This window comes from Chanodichthys erythropterus, chromosome 12 (genome assembly GCF_024489055.1).
Source record: "Chanodichthys erythropterus isolate Z2021 chromosome 12, ASM2448905v1, whole genome shotgun sequence".
NCBI lineage: Eukaryota > Metazoa > Chordata > Actinopteri > Cypriniformes > Xenocyprididae > Chanodichthys > Chanodichthys erythropterus.
In genome coordinates, this window is record NC_090232.1 from 50,530,201 (window position 1) to 50,553,873 (window position 23,673).

At 42.1% G+C, this 23,673-nt stretch overlaps 3 protein-coding genes across 9 annotated transcripts in view; all 3 read left to right on the plus strand.

The window, feature by feature from the left end:
- LOC137032441 (B-cell receptor CD22-like) overlaps nucleotides 1-23,673 on the plus strand; it is a 900,294-nt gene that overhangs the window by 805,824 nt on the left and 70,797 nt on the right. The gene's annotated exons all lie outside the window — the stretch shown is intronic.
- LOC137031669 (CMRF35-like molecule 1) lies at nucleotides 147-2,333 on the plus strand. 7 transcript variants are annotated; one of them, XM_067402790.1, is made up of 7 exons: nucleotides 147-393; nucleotides 525-833; nucleotides 958-1,008; nucleotides 1,118-1,228; nucleotides 1,442-1,552; nucleotides 1,742-1,788; nucleotides 2,001-2,333. In XM_067402790.1, the coding sequence occupies exons 1-7, from the start codon at nucleotides 354-356 to the stop codon at nucleotides 2,076-2,078; spliced, it is 747 nt and encodes a 248-aa protein (XP_067258891.1). In that variant the 5' UTR covers nucleotides 147-353; the 3' UTR covers nucleotides 2,079-2,333. The 7 variants fall into 7 exon arrangements, 6 of the variants coding, with proteins under 6 accessions (XP_067258891.1, XP_067258893.1, XP_067258894.1 ...); XM_067402792.1 differs by having other exon boundaries at nucleotides 1,457-1,552; XM_067402793.1 differs by having other exon boundaries at nucleotides 639-833.
- On the plus strand, nucleotides 7,093-20,595 carry LOC137031664 (uncharacterized). Its single transcript, XM_067402773.1, has 7 exons — nucleotides 7,093-7,343; nucleotides 7,439-7,747; nucleotides 12,296-12,961; nucleotides 13,610-13,684; nucleotides 14,702-14,812; nucleotides 14,913-14,947; nucleotides 15,066-20,595. The coding sequence occupies exons 1-7, from the start codon at nucleotides 7,304-7,306 to the stop codon at nucleotides 15,363-15,365; spliced, it is 1,536 nt and encodes a 511-aa protein (XP_067258874.1). The 5' UTR covers nucleotides 7,093-7,303; the 3' UTR covers nucleotides 15,366-20,595.

Genomic DNA, 23,673 nt, shown 5'->3' on the forward strand with positions numbered 1-23,673 from the left:
TATTTTTAAAAATGAAATTTAGTTGTATAATAGGGCATCAGAAAGCTCTCAAACATATTAAAGACAGACAAACAGAGAGGACAGGAAACAGTTTGTGGTTCATGAATTCACAGCTTATTTCCTGGTCAAAACTGAGAGGCGTTTCACAACAAACACCTCATAGAAACACAGACACACAGTCAGTGAACAGTAGAGTTTGACTCTCAACACGTGAGACGAGAAACAAATGTATTATTTTATTTTATTCTCCACTGATAGATGAGAGCAGTATTATTGTTATTTGAGTTTCAGAAAGTAGTTTGAGGAACTGCTGAGAGTTTCAGACTGATTTTCTGAACTGAACTGATGAAGAAATGAACTTTCTGCTGACAGTTTGTGTGTTTCTGCTGACCGGTAAGAGCTCAAGATCTCTAACACAAGTGTTTATTATCTGTTATTATGACTTATTATCAGTGTACATGAGTAAAGCAGTGTGTGTGTGTGTGTGTGTGTGTGTGTGTGTGTGTGTGTGTGTGTGTGTGTAGTGATCAGTTCACTGTCTGTGGACATTACAGTGAGAGGAACGGAGGGAGAATCAGTGATTATTAAGTGTCCTTATGCTAAAGGATATGAAGACTCTTACAAATACTTCTACAAAGGAGTTCACAGAGACAGTGTCATGATACTACAATCTAATGGAGAAACGTCTAAGGACAGATTCTCACTGCAGGATGATCGTAAGACCAGATCATTTACAGTGACCATCAGTGACCTGAAGATGGAAGATGCTGGAATATACGGCTGTAGTGCTGGAGCTGAACACTACAAAGAAGTCAATCTTATTGTGATCACAGGTGCCTGATGTTTATTATTAAACAATAATCTGCTTCATCATTCATGTTTATACTTCATGCTCTAGTTAATGATTGTGTTATTAATGTATTTGTGTCATTTCTACGCTGTGACCTTGTTTATCAGCTCCACAGAGGTCGAGACCTGTCCAGATCTCAACATCCACCTTCTATCCAGGTGTCTGATATTTAATATTAATCTTCCAGCTCAAGTTTCTCTTCACATAAACCCATGATTATGTTCATTAATGTGTCAGTATAACAGCTCAGTCTTTATTCCCTTTCAGATCAAACTATCAGCTCATTTTCAAACACGCCGCCCTATCTGAGAACATCAGACACAAACCCACAATCCAGCAGCATCACCATCACAGACCATCAGATCAGCTCTTCAACAGGTTCATCTTCTGACCTTCATCTCTCATTAATATATTATATACACACCATTCATCAGAACAGGAAGTCAAAGGTCAGACAGATGGTTGCCATGGCAACATGACTTTCAATAGTCCACATATTCCTTTTCTTCAATTAAGTCTTTCATTTAATCATTCTGTAAACCAGCTTCTGTTCTGATTCTTGTGGTTGTTTGCATTTTTATTGTATTTCAGGCTTGTACATTTCAGGTTCAGTTGTGATTATCGTCACTGCGGCGGCTTTAGTTTTACTCCTGATAGCAGTTTCACTGATTATAGTGGCTGTACGAAAGAAAATGAATAAAGGTAATATTTTACACTAAATAAGTCATTTTTTTTTATGTTTCAGCATTTTAGAATACAGAAAAAGACTGAAGATTACCTAGAGTTGGGTTTAGGATGATATGTATGAGACCTGAATTAAAGGATCTCATAATTATGAACTATAAGATCATTTATGAAAAAGTGTCTAAGAAATATGGATCTATTTCACAGGTCTGCTGCCGTCCATCGAAGCATTTAATCCAGTGTTTTATGAACAGGTGAGTGATCAGAAAGGTGTTTCACAGCAGTAATTTTGTTAGCAGATTTTATTTCTTAATGATACTGAAAGAAGGACTGTGTTTGCAGTGATTTTTACTACTCTGACATTGAATCTCCAGTAGTTTGCGTGTGAATGATTATATTTGTGTTAAACTGTAAATAGAGATAATTTCTCTGTTAACTAACTTAATAATGTTTCCTGTGACTGTAGATCAAAGACGCTGAACGTCACTGTGATCCAGAGGACAGAGACACAATTACAACTGTATTTTACAGCTGTGTGTCATAAACCATTGTCATAATATAATATAATATAATATAATATAATATAATATAATATAATATAATATAATATAATATAATATAATATATAGCTACCAAATCATCTTTATCCTTCTCATCATTGTCATCGTTTTTCTGAACATGAATCATAATCAAGCTTGTTTTGTCTTCATTCTAGAGTTCAGAAAGATCAGATTCATCTTCATGACTTGATTATTTGGCAGTTTTACATTTGATTTTGTTATGTTTAAAGCTGAAGTACACAAATATGGATCATGTAAATTTAATAAATGTATTATTTTTTAAAGCTATAAAGTATCATGAGATTCTTTCATTCTGCAGTTTAATAGACAAATTAAATCCAACGTGATCTCATGAGAATACATGTATTTTTATGTAAAGTGTGGTTCTAGTACAAATACATTTACTTACATTTTCATACACACAAAAACGTAGAACACTGACGTATTTATAGCACTAAAAACATAAAAATACTTACGTATTAGCAGCTAAAATGTACATAATTTACGTATCCACGAATGTGTATGAATTCCCATTAATATTAAAATCGTGGCATTTGTCACATCCTGTCAGTTCCGGACTCCAATTCCCATCATCCTCCCTGCCAGTCACGTGCACACACCCCTGTCCAATCACCAGTTGCCACATACACCTGCAGCACATTACATGGACTATAAAGCACACACACACACACCACCTGGTTGCTAGGTCTTGTTTTCCCAAGTGTTGCATTACCAAGCGTTATATCCTGTCTGCCTGTCCTGTGTTACCGTTCCTGCCTGTCTCCTGTTTGTTGACCCGTTGCTGCCTGTCCTGACCATTGCCTGCACCCTGACTACGATTCTGCCTGTTCCTTGTTGTTCCCGTTTGCTCCCGTTTGACCCTGCCTGTATGACTACGCTCACTGTAAATAAAGCTTTGCATTTGGATCCCTACCTGAGTCCCGCCTTCGTTACAGCATTAATGTTTTAATTCTGTTGTATTCAGTTGTCATATCAATACATGTTTTTAGTCACATTTATTGAATGCAGTTTACTCATCTACTTTTTATGAAATAACATTTCTGTTTGTTACTTGTGCTGCAAACTCGTTTCGGAGGATTACATAAAACAAGACTACACTTTGAAACCTTAAAATGAATAAAATTTCTGTAATTGTTTAACCTTTTTGTAATATTTAGTTTGATGTGTGACACAGAAGGTGTTTTCTCCTATGCAGCGACTGACAATACAACTATAAGATACGCCAAACATGAGCACAACATAAAGTAACAAATCAAAGACAAAGAGTTGAGGAGACATTGGGAAGTAGCTATAAGAAGAGAAGGTCTTTCCTCAAGCGAGTTCTCTGTGCTATACAGTGAGCACTTCAAGCCGGAGGACTTTGACAGGACAGGTCAGACTGTCAGGATTAGGGATGGAGCTAAAGCATCGGTCTTCAGTTCCCCGACTCATCTACAAAGAGTAGGTTCATCATCACTTGATCATAATGATTGATCATAATCATTATGAACTCTATTTCCCATCATCCTCCCTGGCCCGCACCTGCACACACTTCCTCATCACCACTCCTTATCAGCCCATCACTCGCACCTGCTTCCATTCAGCACTAAATCACAGGACTACTTCAGCACGGCACTCGCCTCACTCAGTTGTCCGGTCTCGTTGATGTGTTCACACGTAAAGGAACGCTTCTATGATTGTTTCCAGTGTTCCAGTACCTACTGTTTCCACTCCAGCAGATCCCCTTTTGTCTTCGTACTCCTATGTCTGTGTTCACTGACTGTGTACCTCCATCCTGTGTGCACTCCATCGACGATCATCCGTCCATCCATGATTCCATCATCTGTAAGACAAAAGACTGTGTCAGTATCCAGTTACCATTCCACCTAGTTCATATCACCAGTTCACTTATCTGCATTACTGTCATCCACCTGCTGTTTGTCAATAATCATCCATCTACGTACACCTCTGTGTCTAAGCATTAAAATTAAATTATATCTCAGTATGGGCGTCTTCACAATTCCTATCCAAGAATAAAGCAGCAAAATACATGAGAAGCCTGAGCTTTGACTATTCCTTATTAAAATAAATATTTTATATGTCTAACTATCGAGATTTTAAGTAACTAGAACTTTTTGTGCACTACGTACCTCATAAACCACTGAAATATGTTGGTAAACGTAAACATTATATTTGTTTTTGTCCAGAAAAACCTGTTTACTTGCAATTGTTTACAGCGCAGTCTTGCCCTCAGCAATATGGCGGATGCATTGATGCCTTCACTGAGAGAAGCAGGATTTATATTGTCATGGATTAATAAGTTATGTTCTGCTCCGTACCCTATAAAAGACTATTACCGCCAGAGAGGACTGCGACTGCAACTCATCATCATTTGAACTACTTTTGGTACCACTTCTGAAATTTTCGCAATAAACAAATTATTGTGATTACTCTTCTGTTATTTCTGTTATTATTTAAAACAGAACAGTTTTAAGAAATGGTTATGGGTAGGTTTAGATTAGTGCTCAATTTCATTTTAATGCTATATTGTTACTAAAAGTGTCATTTTCCTACACATTTCTATCCATTAAGTGGCCTATTATTCTTTAACATTCTGTATGGGTATATTTAGGTTCGGAATTGGGTTTAGGGATCTTACATTTATCTACATAACAATAAAAGGGAAATTATACTTTTACCTTTATAACATGAAAGATAAATATAGACATTTTTTGCTGTAAAAAGCATTTGCATTTTTTGCTGTCTTTTTACAATATAGTTGTTACAACAGAGACACGGAGGCAGAGGTAAAAGCAATCCAAGGTACGTTTATTGATAAACAGCTGAGCAAAGGGTGATGGTAAGCAGTAATGCAGTTCTTGAATAATTATTGAGCAAGTAAGTATAGCTTTAGGAGTCCTTAAGGTAAGCATATGTGAGTAGTAGTGCAAACGAGACCGGACAGTGAGTGTGTGTGAGTGTGGTGGTTTTGTAGTGGTGGTGATTGCAGTGCTGATGAGTCACAGGTGGCGGTGATCAGTAGGCTGGTGATTGAGTGCGTGGGTAATGGAGTGAGGTGGAACCTGACGTGTCTGTGACAATAATGCTATAAATACATCAATATTGTACAGTTCAACATCTTTCTAAATGTACAAAAATAGTGGCTCTGCACCGCTATACCTTAACTTACTACTTCAGTGAACAGTGTCTTGTGGTGCCGTCACAAAGGTGTACAAAATCACTCTCACTGACCTTCTCCGGGTCGGTTCCTGGCTGGTGGAATGACCTGCCACACTCTATCCAAGCAGCTGAGTCCTTAGCCATTTTCAAATAAATGCTAAAGACATGTATTTTTTGTCAGCACTTGACCCAGTAATAGTAGCACTTACCTTGATTTCTACTCTTCTTCCAGCTATTTGTGTATTTATAAAAAAAAAAAAAATCCTTGCTACGAGCACTTTTACTGTCATAAATGTGACTTCACACAGCACTTATGTACTGTTATGTTGATTTGATTAATTCTACTATTCTCATTTGTAAGTGACTTTGGAGAAAAGCATCTGTTAAATGACTAAATATAAATGTAAAAATGTACGTTTTGTGTCTTTGAAAGTTACGTATTAATACCTACATATTAACAATGAGACCAGGCTGTTAAATCATGTTATTTTGGATTGCAAGTGAAGCATTTAATTATCAGATTTGTATGTTTGTAGTTATTACTGTGCATATGGATGTTCAGTTCAGGTTAGTTTCATATGTTCACTCCTGCTGGTTGATGTTGAAACTACAATAATCTGCTGCCAGAGAGCATCTTTCTCCATTCATGACCATTCAAAAGTATCTGCATAATAAATTATTGCAAACCACATATAAATGGTACATATTGTTTTTTTGGAAGCTGTTAGAAGCAACTGCTGTTGAGATGTTAATGCTAATAGATAGATTTATCAACATAATACAAGGAGGCCTTTTTGCTTCAGTTAAACATGAGATGTCTTTGACACACACTTGTCAAACAGGAAGTGAAACTACAGCCACAGGAAGAGCTTTGAAGCTTCAGCTGAACACTCTCATCTCCCAAAACTCATATGATGTAAATAATACAGATCAATCTTTATCCATTTTCTGTAAACAATGGTGTTTTCTCATGAAAAGCTTTTTTTATTCGTCTCAATGTTTTTCCATTTGTATTTTTCAATCAGAGTTTTGCAAGGATTCTTTGTTTCTTTAAAATATTTGACTTTTCTCCATAAGTGGATGATGATTAACATGTAATAACATGTTTCGAAATTGGTGTGTAAGAAAAAATGGAGGGAAATGTATACTTATGATTAATATGATTATTCTTTTATGGTTATTTTCATTATTAATCATTTCAAACATTCTTGTATTAATCCATTTATGAATGATCAATTGTAACTTTTGGCATAATGCACTCATATTCATATATCTTATTCAAACCAGACTTCTGCTTTGACAAAGTGCTCTCTCTTCTCTAAAAACAGAGACATATTCCCCTGCACAAAGTCTGGCATCCGGTTTAATATGAACTGCTGCATGAGTTTAGCGTAAAGTCCAGACATGGTGAAGATACGCATTTGGCTCTCGCTGCTTCTGTAGTGTCAAAACCACAATGTTTCACTACGCAGGCAGAATATAATACCAAGAGGCCAGAGCTGATTCTTATAAAATATATTTTTGACATTATTAACATACTCTTTCTGATCTGAACTTTAGTATTAATAGTGGCAAAGTTCATGCACTGGAGGAGCTCTTGCATCTCACTCGCTCTTCTTCTCTTCCCTTGCTCTCCTGCAACATTAATGTACTCAGAGATATTTGGACTTGTGTTTAATTTAGTTGTATAAAGTAATTTAGTTGTATAAAAAGGCAACAGAAAGCAATCAAACATGTTAAAGACAGATGGAAACAGAGAGGACAGGAAACAGGTTGTGGTTCATGAATTCACAGCTTATTTCCTGGTCAAAACTGAGAGGCGTTTCACAACTAACACCACATAGAAACACAGACACACAGTCAGTGAACAGTAGAGGTTGACTCTCAACACGTGAGATGAGAAACAAATGTATTATTTTATTCTCCACTGATAGAAGAGAGCAGTATTATTGTTATTTGAGTTTCAGAAAGTAGTTTGAGGAACTGCTGAGAGTTTCAGACTGATTTTCTGAACTGAACTGATGAAGAAATGAAGTTTCCGCTGACAGTTTGTGTGTTTCTGCTGACGGGTAAGAGCTCAAGATCTTTAACAAAAGTGTTTATTATCTGTTATTATGACTTGCTTTATCAGTGTGTGTGTGTGTGTGTGTGTGTGTGTGTGCAGTGATCAGTTCACTGTCTGTGGACATTACAGTGAGAGGAATGGAGGGAGAACCAGTGATTATTAAGTGTCCTTATGCTAAAGGATATGAAGACTCTTACAAATACTTCTACAAAGGAGTTCACAGAGACAGTGTCATGATACTACAATCTAATGGAGGAAAGTCTAAGGACAGATTCTCTCTGCTGGATGATTGTAAGAACAGATCATTTACAGTGACCATCAGTGACCTGAAGATGGAAGATGCTGGACTGTACGGCTGTAGTGCTGGAGCTGAACACTACAAAGAAGTCAATCTTATTGTGCTCAGAGGTGCCTGATATTCATTACACAAACAAACAAAACAAATAATCTAACTACAACAACCATCAAATAATCATGGTTTTATCATTCATGTTTATGCTTCATGCTAAAGTTAATGATTGTGTTATTAATACATTTGAAGAGTTTGGTTCCAAAATGCGATAAATGCCATTTAAAAAAAAAAAAAAAAAAAAAAAAATGTGTTTCCGCCAAAATTAATTTTGTATCTGGACGGTATTGAAAAGTAATTTATTAATTTTGCGCAAAATGCGATATCTGTCGTATTATTCTGTCATGTTATCTCCCTTTCTTTCCAAAACGCGACAAACGCCAGTCTCCTTTCTCTGCAGAACGCGATATATCCGCCCCATTTCACCCACTGTAAGCAGTAATGGCGGCGCTCTGAATACACCCGGCATTCTAGTTTTCCTTCCTTTATGATCAACAAAAACAGAAAAAAAATATAATTTTGACGGCATTGATGAACCTGTGGTGGTTTCTGTGGTGGGTAAGAATTTTAAGTCATCGAAATGTAATCATTACATGAGGAGATTAAGAAGAGACACTCGGTCAAGCTGTTGCTTGTTCCACGAAAGCATCAAACTTCTGTCACGGTCCACAAAACTGAATCATGAATAGTTTTTTAAAGCTGTTTTTAATACCAATGTACTCTGTAAATGTGTTTATTTTAACTGTGTGGTGGCGCCAGATACTCTTTAATTAGTAATGACAAACAGAGACATAATTCATTTATAACATTAACAAGATGACCCGTTAAATTCATTTTGGGAGCGATGACTGAATGTATTTTTAGTAAAATGCCTGTATATAAAATAAGTATTGGCAAAGTTTAGACTCTGTCATATAAGTGAATCAACTTACCTTGCTCTGTATTTTCAATATGACAAATACATTTTATATTAATGGATTAATTGCATTTTCAAAAAACAAAAAAGTGTCATGGACTTTTGCATTTTGGGAAAAAAAATACATTTTTAAAAATAACTTTTTAAAATCAATGTAGATTTGAATTTTCAATGTTTTTATAACCAAAACATGCTATGTGAAAGAAACAGAAAATAGGGGTTCCCTTTCGATACTCTCACTCATACTGCATATGGGGAAAAGCTCCTTTTTCCTCCTTGCTGACGACAACAGCCATGGTGAGTGCGTCGGATGTCTGGGCAAGCCCCACGCTGACGCCGCGCTCACCGAGACTTCATGCCCGCACTGCGAGTGCATGAGTCTCGCTTCTCTCCGCGCTCAGACCGCCCCCCTACCGTCACTAGAGCCCATTGACTCCAGACCTGGATCGGACGCCAAGCTCATCCGTATCCTTTCCAAGGCCGTCGAGGAGCTCAACTTGGAATGGGCCACACCTGAGGAGCCGACTCGCAGCAGGCTGGACGAGTGGTTTCTGCCGGGGCCCCGCCAGACCCCTCGCCAGCGATCTCCGCCCTTCTTCCACTCAGGTCCACTCAGAGCTCACGAAGTCCTGGCGCGCCCTTACTCCGCCCGCCTTCGCACTTCTTCACCCATGGCTCTCACCTCGGTTGACGGCTCCCGTGAGAAGGGCTACGAGCAGATGCCGCTCACCTCTGCCCGCCCGCTGCCGTGGGCTGGAAGAGCAAGAGGGCCCTTCCCTCTAAGCCCTGCCGTACGACCTCCGCCATTGCCGGCCGATCGTACTCCTCCGCAGGGCAAGCGGCTTCAGCGCTCCACTCAATGGCCGTCCTCCAGGTCTTCCAGGCCAAACTCCTCCGCTCCCTGGACGAGTCTGGAATCGACGCGCCAGCCTTCCGTGACCTCCGCAGCGCCACCGACCTGGCCCTGCGCACCACGAAGACCACGGCCCAGGCCATAGGCAGGTCCATGGCCAACCTGGTTGTGTTGGAGCACCATCTCTGGCTTAACCTCACAGAGATCAAAGACGCAGACAAGATGGCCTTCTTAGATGCCCCTGTCTCGCCCTCAGGTCTCTTCGGGTCAGCCATGGAGGGGTTCACTGAGCGCTTCTCGGCCGCGCAGAAATCGTCCCAGGCAATGCGACATTTCTTGCCAAAGCGCTCCAGCTCTTCATCTGCTGCAAGTCGGTCCAAACCTGCGCCGACCCAGCCTCAGAGCAAGCCTGCCCCTTCCGCATCACAGCCAGCGCCACCCAAGGAGCGCCTACGGGCCCGCCCAGCGAAACACTCCACGCTCCCGAGACGCCGGGTCCCCGCCCTAAGATAGTGCTGGACCCAACGCCTCCGGCGTTTTCCTGATCACACAGGAAGAAAGAGAATGGGTACCGCCCCAAAAGCTCTCTCGCTTACATTCCCTACCACCTCGCTTAGCTCCGGGTGCTGGAATTCATCGGGTTATGTCCCCTGGGCCCACAATGACTGCGCCCACACAAACCGCCGTTCTAATGGCGAACCCAATATTTTCACATTACCAAAAAGAGAGCAAATTTCCTCATCCTATAACGACGGTGCAAAGACCCCTGCACAGCGGTCTGTCACCGGACGCTATTCAACCCCTGGTCACACGGGTCGAGGCCTGGCAAGCCATCCCTGGAGTGTCAAAGTGGGTCATCGGGACTATATCCAACGGCTACTCCCTACAGTTCTCCCGCAGGCTGCCGCGCTTCAGCGGTGTGGTCACCACTTCGGTCAAAACGGACGACGCTCATGTCCTCCGCGCAGAAGTGACGTCTCTGCTACAGAAGGAAGCCATAGAAATCGTTCCCCCCGCAGAGAGCGAGTCGGGTTTCTACAGCCGCTACTTTGTTGTCCCCAAGAAAGATGGCGGTCTCAGACCCATCTTAGACTTAAGGCTTCTGAACCTCTCCCTCATGAGACGGAAGTTCAGAATGTTGACATTGAAGCAGATCCTCGCGCAAATACGCCCCGGTGACTGGTTCTTCTCACTGGACCTGAAGGATGCATACTTCCACATCCAAATAAACCCTCGCCACAGGCCTTTCTTGAGATTTGCCTTCGAGGGTGTGGCTTATCAATACAAGGTCCTGCCCTTCGGGCTGTCTCTAGCTCCCCGCACGTTTACCAAGTGCATTGACTCGGCGCTTCTCCCTCTAAGGAAGATGGGGATCCGAGTTTTGAATTACCTCGACGACTGGCTCGTACCGACCAGAAATGGTCTGTCTTTGTTGACTGGTGATCAACGCGCAGCGTCGACCCTGTGGAGAGTGACGTATCCCAGATACTGTCTTTCCTCCAAGAGCGGCTGGACAGCGGTCTCACCCCTTCCACGCTCAAAGTCTACGTTGCAGCCATTGGAGTGTTTCACGCACCTATCGCTTGCAAGAGGGTGGGCAGAAACAGCCTCATTGTCCGTTTCCTAAGAGGTGCTAGGCGGCTTAATCCCCCTAGACCACTTACCGTTCCCTCTTGGGACCTTTCCACTGTCCTTGCAGCCCTCAAGGGTCCGCCCTTCGAGCCACTGCAGTCAGCTGACCTTCGGCCCTTAACACTTAAAACCGCTCTGCTACTTGCGCTAGCATCGGTTAAGCGCATCGGCGACCTGCCCCGTCAGGGCATTGAGAATCTATACTGAGCGGTCTCAGCCATTCAGGCAGTCAGACCAGCTCTTCATCTGCTTTGGCGGCCGCACCAAATGGGTCTCAAAGTGTCCGGTCTCAAAGCAACGCCTCTCGCATTGGATAGTCAACGCAATTGCTCTATGCTACTCCTCTATTGGCCTGGACTTCCCCATAAGAGTAAGAGCCCACTCCACTAGAGGCATGGCCTCATCCTGGGCGTGGTCTAGTGGCGTTTCTCTCAAGGACATCTGTGAGGCGGCCGGCTGGTCCTCGCCGTCCACTTTTGTCAGATTTTATAACCTGGACATCCCGACCTTACATGCTCGGGTCCTCTCAGTGTGAAAAGACGACCTCCCTGAGCACCGTCATCACACGCTCTCAGGGGCTCCTGGCCCCTGTGTCCAGGGTTCGACGGCTTTCAGTCCTTCACATATCCTCTGGGACCTCAGCGCTCAAGTTATGTTTTGTCGTTCCCTGTCGCGGCACGGCATGATTGTATTCGTTCCCCATACGCAGTATGAGTGAGAGTATCGAAATGATATGAGATACGGGAACGAGTACTGCGTATTATGCTGTGCCCCGACACTGCGGCTCAGTATCGTCGCTTCAGTCGAGCTAAAACTGAATCCAACGGCGAAACGCAGGCTTATATAGCCATAAACCACGCCCATTTTGCCAGGATTTGTTGGCGCGCTATTTCGCCATTGGCTCGTGTGACTACGCCGTGCTGTCATTGGTTCAAAGAGTTTCATTCCTTTGAGCCAATAGACATGCAGTTTTCACTGCGCTATTGTAAAAGGCTTCAGCAAGGAGGAAAAAGGAGCTTTTCCCCATACGCAGTACTCGTTCCCGTATCTCAGGGAACCGAGGTTACGTATGTAACCGAGTATGTTTTCATCTTGCTACTTTCTTGGTAAAGAAAACACCTTTTTACTCAAATTAATCAAAATGGAGTTACTGTGTTTTGGAACCAAACCAAACTTTCATGTGTATGGTGTGACCTTGTTTCTCAGCTCCACAGAGGTCAAGACCTCTCCAGATCTCAACATCCTCCATCCGTCCGTATATAAACACCAGCATTGAACACACCAACACTGAACACAGCAGCACTGAACACACTGAACACAGCAGCACCGAACACACTGAACACACTGAACACACCGGCACTGAACACAGCAGCTCTGAACACAGCAGCTCTGAACACAGCAGCCCTGAACACAGCAGCTCTGAACACAGCAGCTCTGAACACAGCAGCCCTGAACACAGCAGCACTGAACACAGCAGCCCTGAACACAGCAGCTCTGAACACAGCAGCTCTGAACACAGCAGCCCTGAACACAGCAGCTCTGAACACAGCAGCTCTGAACACAGCAGCCCTGAACACAGCAGCTCTGAACACAGCAGCTCTGAACACAGCAGCCCTGAACACAGCAGCTCTGAACACAGCAGCTCTGAACACAGCAGCACTGAACACAGCAGCTCTGAACACAGCAGCTCTGAACACAGCAGCTCTGAACACAGCAGCTCTGAACACAGCAGCTCTGAACACAGCAGCTCTGAACACAGCAGCTCTGAACACAGCAGCCCTGAACACAGCAGCTCTGAACACAGCAGCACTGAACACAGCAGCTCTGAACACAGCAGCTCTGAACACAGCAGCACTGAACACAGCAGCACAGGTACCTGAACTCACTCACACACTGAATACACCTGACATCTACACTCACATGCATTTAGATGAAAATATATTGTTCATTTGAAGTTACTGTTATTACATATATTTATGTGAAGCAGATATCATATATTTTCAGAGTCATAACATCAATAAATATGTTAATAGTTAGTGTTATTATATTGAATACAGAGACATCAAAGCTTCTATACAATTTTAATGATGGCAATTATGATCATGATAACATTCCTGTAATTACACTTTTCAAACTAGACAAATGATGTCTTTCACAAACTTGCACCAAATTGCAGCACACTCAACATTTAAAGCTTGTGACATTCAACAATTCATAATTTACATGTAAAAAATAAATTTTTGCTTAGTCATTTTACAGCCAACGTTTTCTTTAACACTTTTTTAGTTCTAGTTTCTGAGTAAAATCATCTCATAATGACAGTAATACCATCATGTCATGAATACAGCATTACTTCACGTGGGGTTTTCATGCATTTGACAAACACTTTTATCCAAAGTGACTGTATCATGTCAGATAATAAAGCATCTTCTAAATGAGCACTAATGTCATGTGATTATCAGTAATGATGATATGAACAGAAAAGACTTTCATATGCAGTAACAGCACACTCTCTTTCAGTGACTCATCAAGAAGCTGAAACAACAAGAACAAAAACAGGAAATACTACAGTTGAACTCTATCAGCCAAACAATAGTAAGCACACAAACTGCCGTACCATGGGTGCAGCAGGCACAATGATATTACAGCAAATAATATTGATATTGCAGCAAAGTTCCTTGTGAGTATATGAGAGTATAGCCATATCAGCCAAGAAAACTTGCAACTTGCAACTTTTCATTTTCCGTCGGTCTTAGTACATGATGTAACTACAGAAGAGTCAAGTTTTAAATAGGAAAAATATTGAAACTCTTTGGTCATTTTTGAGCAAGATGCTACTGGACTCATCAGATTCAATTAACTATGCTAAGCTATGCTAAAAGTGATCCGGAGATCAGGTAAATGGATTTGAAATTGTTCCTTTAAATTGATGGACTCAACAGATAAAATGAGTCAGAGTTCCATGTGAAAGAACGCAGAGCCTCAGTGAACACCTTTAATTATGTTTTCGTTACGGATTAATGGTGGTGTACAAGGTGTTTTCCAGCTGGAGTGATCGGGAATAGTAAAATAATCGTAATGACACCATACAGTTGAGGATTTTTTGGACAAAAACTGGTTGCGACAAGCCTCAAATCAGGCCACACACCCCAGATTGTCGTGGGTTGCAAATCAAGCTCAAAAATCGGCCTTAAAATCTTCAAGTGTGTGGCCAATCAAAATTAATCACTTAATGTCTCACCTGCAATGTATATCTTCTTTTAGTGAATTCAAGTGAATAAGTTCAGAGTACTCATAACTATTGGTTTCTAAACTTCTAAGCTTGACTTATTGGATTTGCCTTTGTGTGTGCTAATGTGAGCTAGCAGTAACTGCAAGTGCTCTGAGTTCATTAAAAGTGTGTAAAAGTTTATATAGTATTTGTAAAGTCAGTGTAAAGTTTAATTGTATATTAAGAAATATCCTTGTTTTAGTGTACTCGATTAAAACAAGTTCAGAGTACTCATAACTATTTGTTTAAACTTAATTGAATTGACGTAATTTGTGTCCTCAAATGAAATGAGTTAGCTTAACTTGATGGGTTTTACAGTGTATGTAATATCATGTGTTTAGCGATGCGTACAGACCTGGTTTATGTTGCTGGTGGTGTGGCTTTGGTTCTGCTGGTTCTGTGTTTGGGAACGCTCCTAATCCTGAAAATGAGGAAAAGGAAATGTGGGACAGGTAACAGTTTGTTTGTGATCATTATTATTATTATTATTATTATTATTATTATGAAGTCTTGTTTTAGTATGTAAATTTACTATTATCTGTTTTCATGCAGCTTTATTTCTGCAAAATGTGCAGCACAATACAGAGGTGGGTGTTCAGAACTTTTCTTGTAGAAGTTCAGACATGTTGAATTATTGTTTATTGATTAATAGAGAATATAATTTATGTAAACTAGTAAATTATTGATGTATGTGTTGTTTTTCAGACTGACCATGTTTATGAAGAGATTCCAAACAGTGATGGTGCCGTGGCAACATCTTCATCCAGTCAGACGCCTGCATCACACCTCAACACCCACCCAAAAGTCTCTGCTGTTTATGTCACAATAACCAATCAGCCGCCTGATTCAAACCTCAGTCACACCCACTCGTCCAATCAAGTGACAGATTGTTCACCAGACCCAACAGAGGACAGCAGGACTGAACAGATCTACGTGACAGCAACACATCCACAAAACATCTCAACAAACGAGGGTCCGATATATTCAGTCATCAATGATGAATAAAAAAAGACTGCCAACAACTGGTAAAATCTATATTTTTTTTAATGAATCAAAAAAAAAAAAAAAAAAAAAAAAAATTTACACACTTTCCTGTACAAAACACAGTTTTTATCAGTATTTTGTATGTAATTTTACTAACAATTAAAAAGTTACTAACAATTACATTAACAAGAAGTTACTAACAATAAAAAAAAAAAAATGATAATAATAATAATAAAAACTGAAAAATTACATGAAATGTAATGTTCTTTGTAATTAGACCACCTCATCTACAGTTCAATAAAACCAATAAAAATGTAAAATAAACACTATGCGGCACTTTAATATGACAAAAAGTTATATGAAAATGTTTTTAGATATTAAAATGTTTTTAACCACTTTTTTTTACCGGCATGATCTGATGATGATCTGTGTGGAACTGCTTTAGCAGGAGTTTGAAATAGTTTTGGAAAATGCTTAAAATGGTGGTCAGAAAAAAGGCTGATTACATTGTACTGTAAAATTGGCATCAAACAAAATTCACAAAGGCTATAAGCATATTTGTACATTTTATTTTATTTTGACCACTAGTTGGAGACAATTCTTCTCCTTCTTCTTAGGCTCTTTGGTGCTAATGACACATATCAAATTTCAGAACCATATGCTGTTGCTTTCATACTATACAATTGAAGTGACACAAGAACGGTCTGGTCCAAAAGGGTTTTAATAATTTTTTTGTCAGCATGGCCTGAAGATGATCTGGGCTAATTTAGTTAAAAAACTGGACCAACTGTCTCGAATAACTGAAGAACAAGTAGAATTGTCAAATTTCACAACTTTCCTATTAAAGGTTATATGGGCTGCCATAGACTCAAGAGCAGAAGAAGAAGACTAAAAATAACAATATATACACTGTAAACCCTAATGCTCAAAATACTTAATTCGTTTGAATAGGACAAACTTAAATTAAACAAATTAGTTCAGTTAAATTAACAGTTATGAGTATTTAAAACTTTCTTTTACTTTTGAGTTCACAGCACTGACATATTTCAAGTAAACTAAACTGTTTTAGTTGCAGCAGATTTCTAATTCCCAGCATGCTTTGCATCAGACTGTCTAAATGTTGAAATAAAGTGTTATTTTGTGTGTTTTTGCATAAGATTAACATAGGGAGACATAAGTTAGTGTTTAATGTTGTGTTATGTTGGGATTGACAGGGGCTTCTGTTATGTTAGTTTTGTAGGGTTACCATTCTGGTGAAGAGTAGACCGTGTGGTTAGGTTGAGGATGGGCTGCAAAACTTTTAAGACCACATATACTGTATGTTGTTTGATTATATACATGCAAGTATAAATTGACAGTCTCTTTGATAATTATAATAGCATGTGTTTTTTGCTAACTAACATTTAACCAAGATTTGAATATGATGTTTATGTAAATTAACTATATGTACTTGAGTAGGGCGATAAGATTTGTTTACTTCAAATAGAAAAATGTACAAAATAGTGAGATTATACATTGCCATTTAGCCCAAAAATACAGATATATGATTTTTTTGGCCACATCATCCAGCCCTACATTATGGCATACTTTATATGCTGAACTTTATATTTAGCTAAGCAGTAATGAAATATTCTTAATTATATCACTTTTTTAAATGGTTATTTATCAATTGTTAAATGGTTATTTAACGATTACATTCAGTCCTGTATGTCTAATTTTATTCTGTTTGTTTTGTGCATAACTGATAACAAAAACTATTAAGAAACATAATCATTTAAACGAAATACTTGCAAATGTGAAGTATCACACAAGGAATTCTGGCAATGGCAGTTTACAGTTGTTGTTGTTGTTTTTTTCATTGTAAATTATAATTTGATTTCCCTTCTTTACTTCTAATAACTCTACATTGAACAGCATTTTACTGTAAAAATTACATTAAATGTCCGGTTAGATCTTTTTCCCTGTACGGGAAATAACCTATAATTTGTTTTGTAACATTTTTACAATATTTTACAGTTACATTTACACTTATATATAAAGTTATTTAGTTTATATGGATTTTATATATTTCTGAAATACTGCATTTGTAAAGGTCTTTATTATCATTTGTCAGTTCCCTTTCGTGGGAACTATCGACGCTACGTCAGTGACGTGATGGGAATCCTCTGCATTTTTGTGTTCGTGAAGCACTATTGTATCTAACCAATGAGAGAACGCGACGTCAGAGGCGGGTGACGTCACGAACCGGAACCTATAAAGCATGCCCGGAAACAAAGAACGCTAGCTTCTGTTGTCTTCAGTAAGCGCTATTTGTATCTTGTCTGTCTTATTTACTGTTGTCTGTCTACCATCTCGCCAGAAAGTGATCTCTTGTCTGAGGACAAGAGTTTCTAAACAAGTGAAATAAGACACATAATAGACATATATATATATATATATATAAAATGACGGAGAAAAGCCAGCGTTTCACTAAGTGTGCACCTCCTTGCCCGCGATTCATCGTGGAGGGAGATACACATGAGATGTGTGTGAAATGCCTGGGAGTTGAGCACGCACAGGCAGCTCTTGAGGGGGCTGTCTGTGTGCACTGTGAGCGGCTCACTCTCAGGGCGCTGCGCTCACGCCGGGCGCTCTTTGAGGAGGGCGCCGCGGCGAGTGTTCCCCGCGGGTCTGGTCCCGCTGCTGCCGAGGCACAGCGAAGGCTGCACTCGTGGGGTTCACAAATGGATCTAGCAGAGGGGGGAGAGACGGGCTCTGCCTTATCGCTTCCCTTACCTGCTAGATCTAGTGTCTCTCCTTTGGTGGTGGAAGCACGCGCTGCGGTTTCTTCCCCGCAAAGGGAGGCACCGACACTGAATATATCTTCCTCCGAGGAGGTTGATGTTGAAGGTGTCGAGGGTGGTGATGAGGGACCGTCATCCTCATCTCCAGCCCATGAGGAAGTATGCACTAGCGGGAGTTTTGTAGCTCCACTCCTGTTGGCTTTATTCTCGAGGGAATAAAAGTCTAAGCTCGGATCTCGCGCTTGCCGAGGCAGCGCGTGGATTGGGTTTTCATTAAAGAATATATGGCTCGGATCTCGCGTTGCCGAGGCAGCGCGTAGATTAAGTCTGCAAGAATGAATATACAGCTCGGGTCTTGCGTTTGCCGAGGCTGCGCATGTATCACGTGTCCGTAATTATGCATGTGTGTGTATGTATATGTGTATATATATTCATATATTAAGGGATCTGAGCAGACGGGAGTTTCCCTTTCTCTCTTTCCCTAAAATACCTTGCGAATTATTACGAGCTATAATTCTTTTTTGTATTCTAAATATATTCAGTCTGTTCAAAAATATATATATTTATATAAGAACTGGCTGCATTTAATTTGAGGATTAAATGAAATATTGAATACATTAAATTCTGAGGAATTTAAAAGAAAGTGTCGCCACCCTTGGTCCCCCGCAGAAAGCTTGGGGACAGGGACAGGCGACACAGCCGAAGTCTTTGTGGGGTAACACAGATCTGCGGACTGTAATTACTTCCAAGAAGGCTTCGAAGAAGTCCTGATGCCAGTGGCGCGGGACATTGGAGGGCAGTCCCCTCCAGAGAGGGTTGGGTATTAAAATACTTGGTACTCATCCCTCTTTGGCGCCCTCAGGGGGCCGTTCTGCTAACCCTGCCACCCAGTGTGTTTCAGGGCGCAGCGGTCTCCACCGATCCTCCGAGGAGGGCCGGTCATCATTTGATTCGGCTGTTCCTTGCCGGTTCGCCGCTTCAGGGTGCCGAGTCAAGTGTTCAAAAAACACCAGAGGCCAGTCTCGAGAGACTGGTTCCCTTTGTAAATAAGGCAGAATGAAAACTTCTCCCAAATATTTCAAAATGGGTGCTGCTCACAATAGAAAAGGGTTACAAATTCGGGTCTCGCCCGCCCCAGTTTAATGGGGTCCTTCCCACAGTGGTGGCCCCGAGCAGTCTCTGGTAATGGAACAGGAGGTTATGACGCTCTTGCAAAAAGGAGCTATAGAAGGGGTTCTCCTCCCAGCAAGCTGTCAGGGTTTCACAACCTATACTTCATTGTTCCAAAGAAGGGACAGATCAGGTCCGAGGAGCTGGTTTGTTGTGATAGACCTGAAAGATGCTAACTTTCATGTATCCATCCATCCTTCTCATAGGAAGTTCCTCAGGTTTGCTTTCGGGGACAAAGCTTACCAATACAGGGTTCTTCCTTTCAGCCTATCATTATCACCCCGCACGTTCATGAAGTGCGTGGATGCAGCGCTGGCTCCATTGAGACTCCAGGGCATCTGCGTGCTGAACTATATCGACGATTGGTTGATATTAGCTCAAACAGAACAGTTGGCAGTTCAACATCGAGATGTTGTTCTGTCGCACATGAAAAAGCTTGGGCTGAGGCTCAATGCCAAAAAGAGTGTGCTGGTTCCGAGTCAGATTGCAAACTATCTAGGAGTAATCTGGGATTCTACCACGATGCAGGCGCAGCTGTCTCCTGCTCGTGTGAATTCCATTTTCGGAGCCGTGAATGGGGTGAAGTTAGGCCAGTCACTCACTGTAAAACAGTTTCAGAGACTGTTGGGTCTGATGGCAGCTGCGTCCAACGTTATTACTATTGGCCTTCTGCACATGATACCCTTACAGTGGTGGCTCAGGACCAAGGGGTTTTCCCTGAGGGGAGATCCTTTTCACATGATCAAAGTCACGCGGCGATGCCTTCGTGCTCTGGTCATGTGGAAAAAGCCTTGGTTCCTGTCCCAGGGACCCGTGCTGGGAACTCCTCGTCGTCGCGTAATGCTTACGACAGATGCTTCCCTCACGGTCTGGGGGGGGCGATCATGAGTGGTCGCTCGGCTCAGGGTCTAAGGGAGGACCATCAGCTCTCCTGGCACATAAATCGGCTGGAGATGATGGCGGTGTCTCTAGAACTGAAACACTTCCTCCCAGACCTGAGGGGCCACCACGTGTTGGTCCGTACGGACAACACGACGGTGGTCTCTCTTGACCAGTCATTCACTGTAAAAGTTTCAGAGACTGTTAGGTCTTATGGCGGCTGCGTCCAACGTGATAACTTTTGGCCTTCTGCACATGAGACTCTTACAGTGGTGGCTCAGGACCAAGGGGTTTTCTCCGAGGGGAAATCCTTTTCGCAAGATCAAAAGTCACGCGGCGATGCCTTCGTGCTCTGGTCATGTGGAAAAAGCCTTGGTTCCTGTCCCAGAACCCATGTTTGGGACTTCTCGTCGTCGCGTAATGCTTACGACGGATGTTTCTCTCATGGGCTGGGGGCGATCATGAGTGGTCGCTCAGCTCAGGGTCTCTGGGAGGACCATCAGTTCCTGGCACTTAAATCGGCTGGAAATGATGGCGGTATTTCTTGCAGTAAAATACTTCTTCCCAGACCTGAGGGCATTAAAATGTGGGAGCAGACGCCCTGTCGAGGCAGGGGCCGAGGCCCGGGGAATGGAGTCTCCATACTGAGGTGTGGAGCTCACTTTGGAAAACTTTGGTCGAGCTGAAATCGACCTATTTGCTTCAGGGGAATCAACCCAGTGTCCACTGTGGTTCTTCCTATCTCATTCAGCACCACTGGGTCTGGATGCCATGGTACAGACGTGGCCGAGGCTGCGTCTGTATGCATTTCCCCGTTCGCTCTGCTCCCGGGAGTTCTGGAGTAAATACGCCAGGAAGGGGTCAGTCTAATATTGATAGCCCTGTACTGGCCAACCAAAATATGGTTCTCAGACCTAGTGCCACTTCTAGATGGCTCCCTGATGGAGCTTCCTCTCAGGCAGGACCTCCTGTCTCAAGCGGGCAGCATGATAATTCATCCATGCCCAGAGCTATGGAGACTGTGGGCCTGGCCTCTGAGGGGGCCAGGCTCATACATGCTGCTCTCCCAACTGAGGTTGTGGAGACCATACTCCACTCCAGAGCTCCCTCCACGAGGAAGTGTATGCGGCCATTTTTGGCCATAGTCCTCTGGGGGATTCCTCGGTAGGTCGAGCCCCCCTTTTTTATACGCTTCCTCCGTGGTACTCTGAGGCTGGGGCCTTCAGTACCTACAAGGACGTTGGCCTGGGACTCGGCTGTGGTATTAGAAGGGTTAGCCGAGGCTCCCTTCGAACCACTAGAGGAAGTTTCAGAGAAATTCCTCACCTTTAAAGACCATATTTCTACTGGCTATTTCATCTCTTAAAAGAATAGGAGATCTTCAAGCACTTTCAGCTGCTTCTTTGTGTTTGGAATTTGCACCTGGAATGGTCAAAGCGTTCCTGCACACTAGACCAGGCTATATGCCTAAGGTCCCCACCAAAGTCCCAGGTTCCATCGTACTTTAGGCCTTCCATCTTCCTCCATTTACAACTTCGGATCAGGAGAAACTCAATCTGCTCTGTCCAGTGAGGGCTTTAGATGCATATGTCCACAGAGCTGCCCTGTGGGGAAAAACAGATAAATTGTTTGTGTGTTTTATGGGTCTCATTAGAAAGGAGGTCCAGCATCTAAGCAGAGAATGAGCAAGGGGTGGTCGAGGCTATCACACTTGCTTATGAGGGGGCCGGACAGCCATCTCCATTAGCTGTCCGTGTTCACCCGACTAGGGGTATGGCGGCCTAAAAGGCCTTAATGTCAGGAGTATCCATTAATGACATATGTGGTTCTGCTGGATGGTCATCCTAGCACACCATCAGATTTTATAATCTTAATGTGAGTAGAACTCCGGGTGCTTGGTTTTACAAGATAGTAGCCAGGCACTCGGAGGCACGGCGTAGTTGGGACAGCGTTCCCATCACGTCACTGACGTAGCGTCGATAGTTCCCACGAAAGGGAACGTCTTGGGTTACGAGTGTAACCCTTGTTCCCTGAGTAAGGGAACGAGACGCTACGTCACGTTGCCGTACCTCCAGCATGCCTGGAGCGCTTACTTCAGACATGTCACAGAAGCTAGCGTTCTTTGTTTCCGGGCATGCTTTATAGGTTCCGGTTCGTGACGTCACCCGCCTCTGACGTCGCGTTCTCTCATTGGTTAGATACAATAGTGCTTCACGAACACAAAAATGCAGAGGATTCCCATCACGTCACTGACGTAGCGTCTCGTTCCCTTACTCAGGGAACAAGGGTTACACTCGTAACCCAAGACGATTTTTCATACTCACACTTGACATTAGTCTTCTGTTCAGCCCGTGAGTTCAGTTCAGAGAGCTGCTCTACACTGCGCCCTCTACAGGTGAAGTACAATACTACACAGGGCCTCTACATGCAACTTTGACTCTCATTATGTAGCAAATCTTCATTTAAAATTACTCTTTGTACTTTGACCGAATCTGCTGCAAACAAACTCAAGAAAAATGGACCAAAAACTATTGACACTTCAAATAGACACTTCTTGTTGTATTCCTCACTTGTTACACATGCAACTGTATCACTGACAACATTTTGGTAAAACCTCTGCACATTTCTGATCATTTCTTCATTACTTTTAATCTATAACTCCCTATTTGTTCAACAGCAACCCCTCTACCAGTCACCTTCAGACGAAACCTGCGCTCTCTTTCTTCTTCTCATCTTTCCTCTGCTGTATCATCCTCCTTTCCCTCACCCACACAATTCTCATCTCTGGATGTGAATGCAGCAACAGACACTTTATGATCCACCTTCATCTCTAGACAGTATCTGTCCTCTGTCATCCAGTCCGGCACGTGCCACTCCCTCTAACCCCTGATTATCTGATGTTCTTCGTGAACACCGGTCCAAACTCAAGGCTTTTCTGGCAACAGTTTTATATTCAGGTACCTTTCAGCTGCCCCCACCACTAACTTAATGACATTTGACCTGTTAGCTGCTTTCTTAGCTCCCAACAAACCATCCGAAACAAAAGACAGAAATGACTCCTTACTAAAAATCAACATGTCAAATGGAGTTGCATATGGCAAAGTTGGCGCAATGAGTTGGATTCCTAGCACTGCTCTATCTCCAGATCTTCTATTTCCGCTTCCTATAGCCACTATTTGAACTGCCTCTGCATACGTCACCTTGTTCTGATCCTTCACAACCTGCACCAGTCTAGCTTGAACAAAGCACTCACAGCCGTGAAACCCTCCTGCATGATCCCCGTCACGGTTAGGGCAGTTATTAGGAGAATTAGGAGCCTCTTCCTTACAATTTTGTATTATATGATCTCCACCACAATTTGCACACTTTCTTTTACCCTGACCTGACCCAGCAACATGTCCAAACTTCTGACGACTGTAACATCGCAATAATGGTTTAATGTACTCCCTCACATTAAATGCCATACTCCCAAGAAACACTCTCTGTGGCAGTATACC

Excerpts from the sequence above, each read along its gene's own strand:
- LOC137031669 (XM_067402790.1), top strand. The coding sequence starts at position 354 with ATGAACTTTCTGCTGACAGTTTGTGTGTTTCTGCTGACCG. Across the intron at positions 1,553-1,741 it reads ACGAAAGAAAATGAATAAAG|GTCTGCTGCCGTCCATCGAA; the intron begins GTAATATTTTAC and ends TCTATTTCACAG. Across the intron at positions 1,789-2,000 it reads ATCCAGTGTTTTATGAACAG|ATCAAAGACGCTGAACGTCA; the intron begins GTGAGTGATCAG and ends CTGTGACTGTAG.
- LOC137031664 (XM_067402773.1), top strand. The coding sequence starts at position 7,304 with ATGAAGTTTCCGCTGACAGTTTGTGTGTTTCTGCTGACGG. Across the intron at positions 12,962-13,609 it reads CACTGAACACAGCAGCACAG|TGACTCATCAAGAAGCTGAA; the intron begins GTACCTGAACTC and ends ACTCTCTTTCAG. Across the intron at positions 13,685-14,701 it reads ACTCTATCAGCCAAACAATA|CGATGCGTACAGACCTGGTT; the intron begins GTAAGCACACAA and ends TCATGTGTTTAG.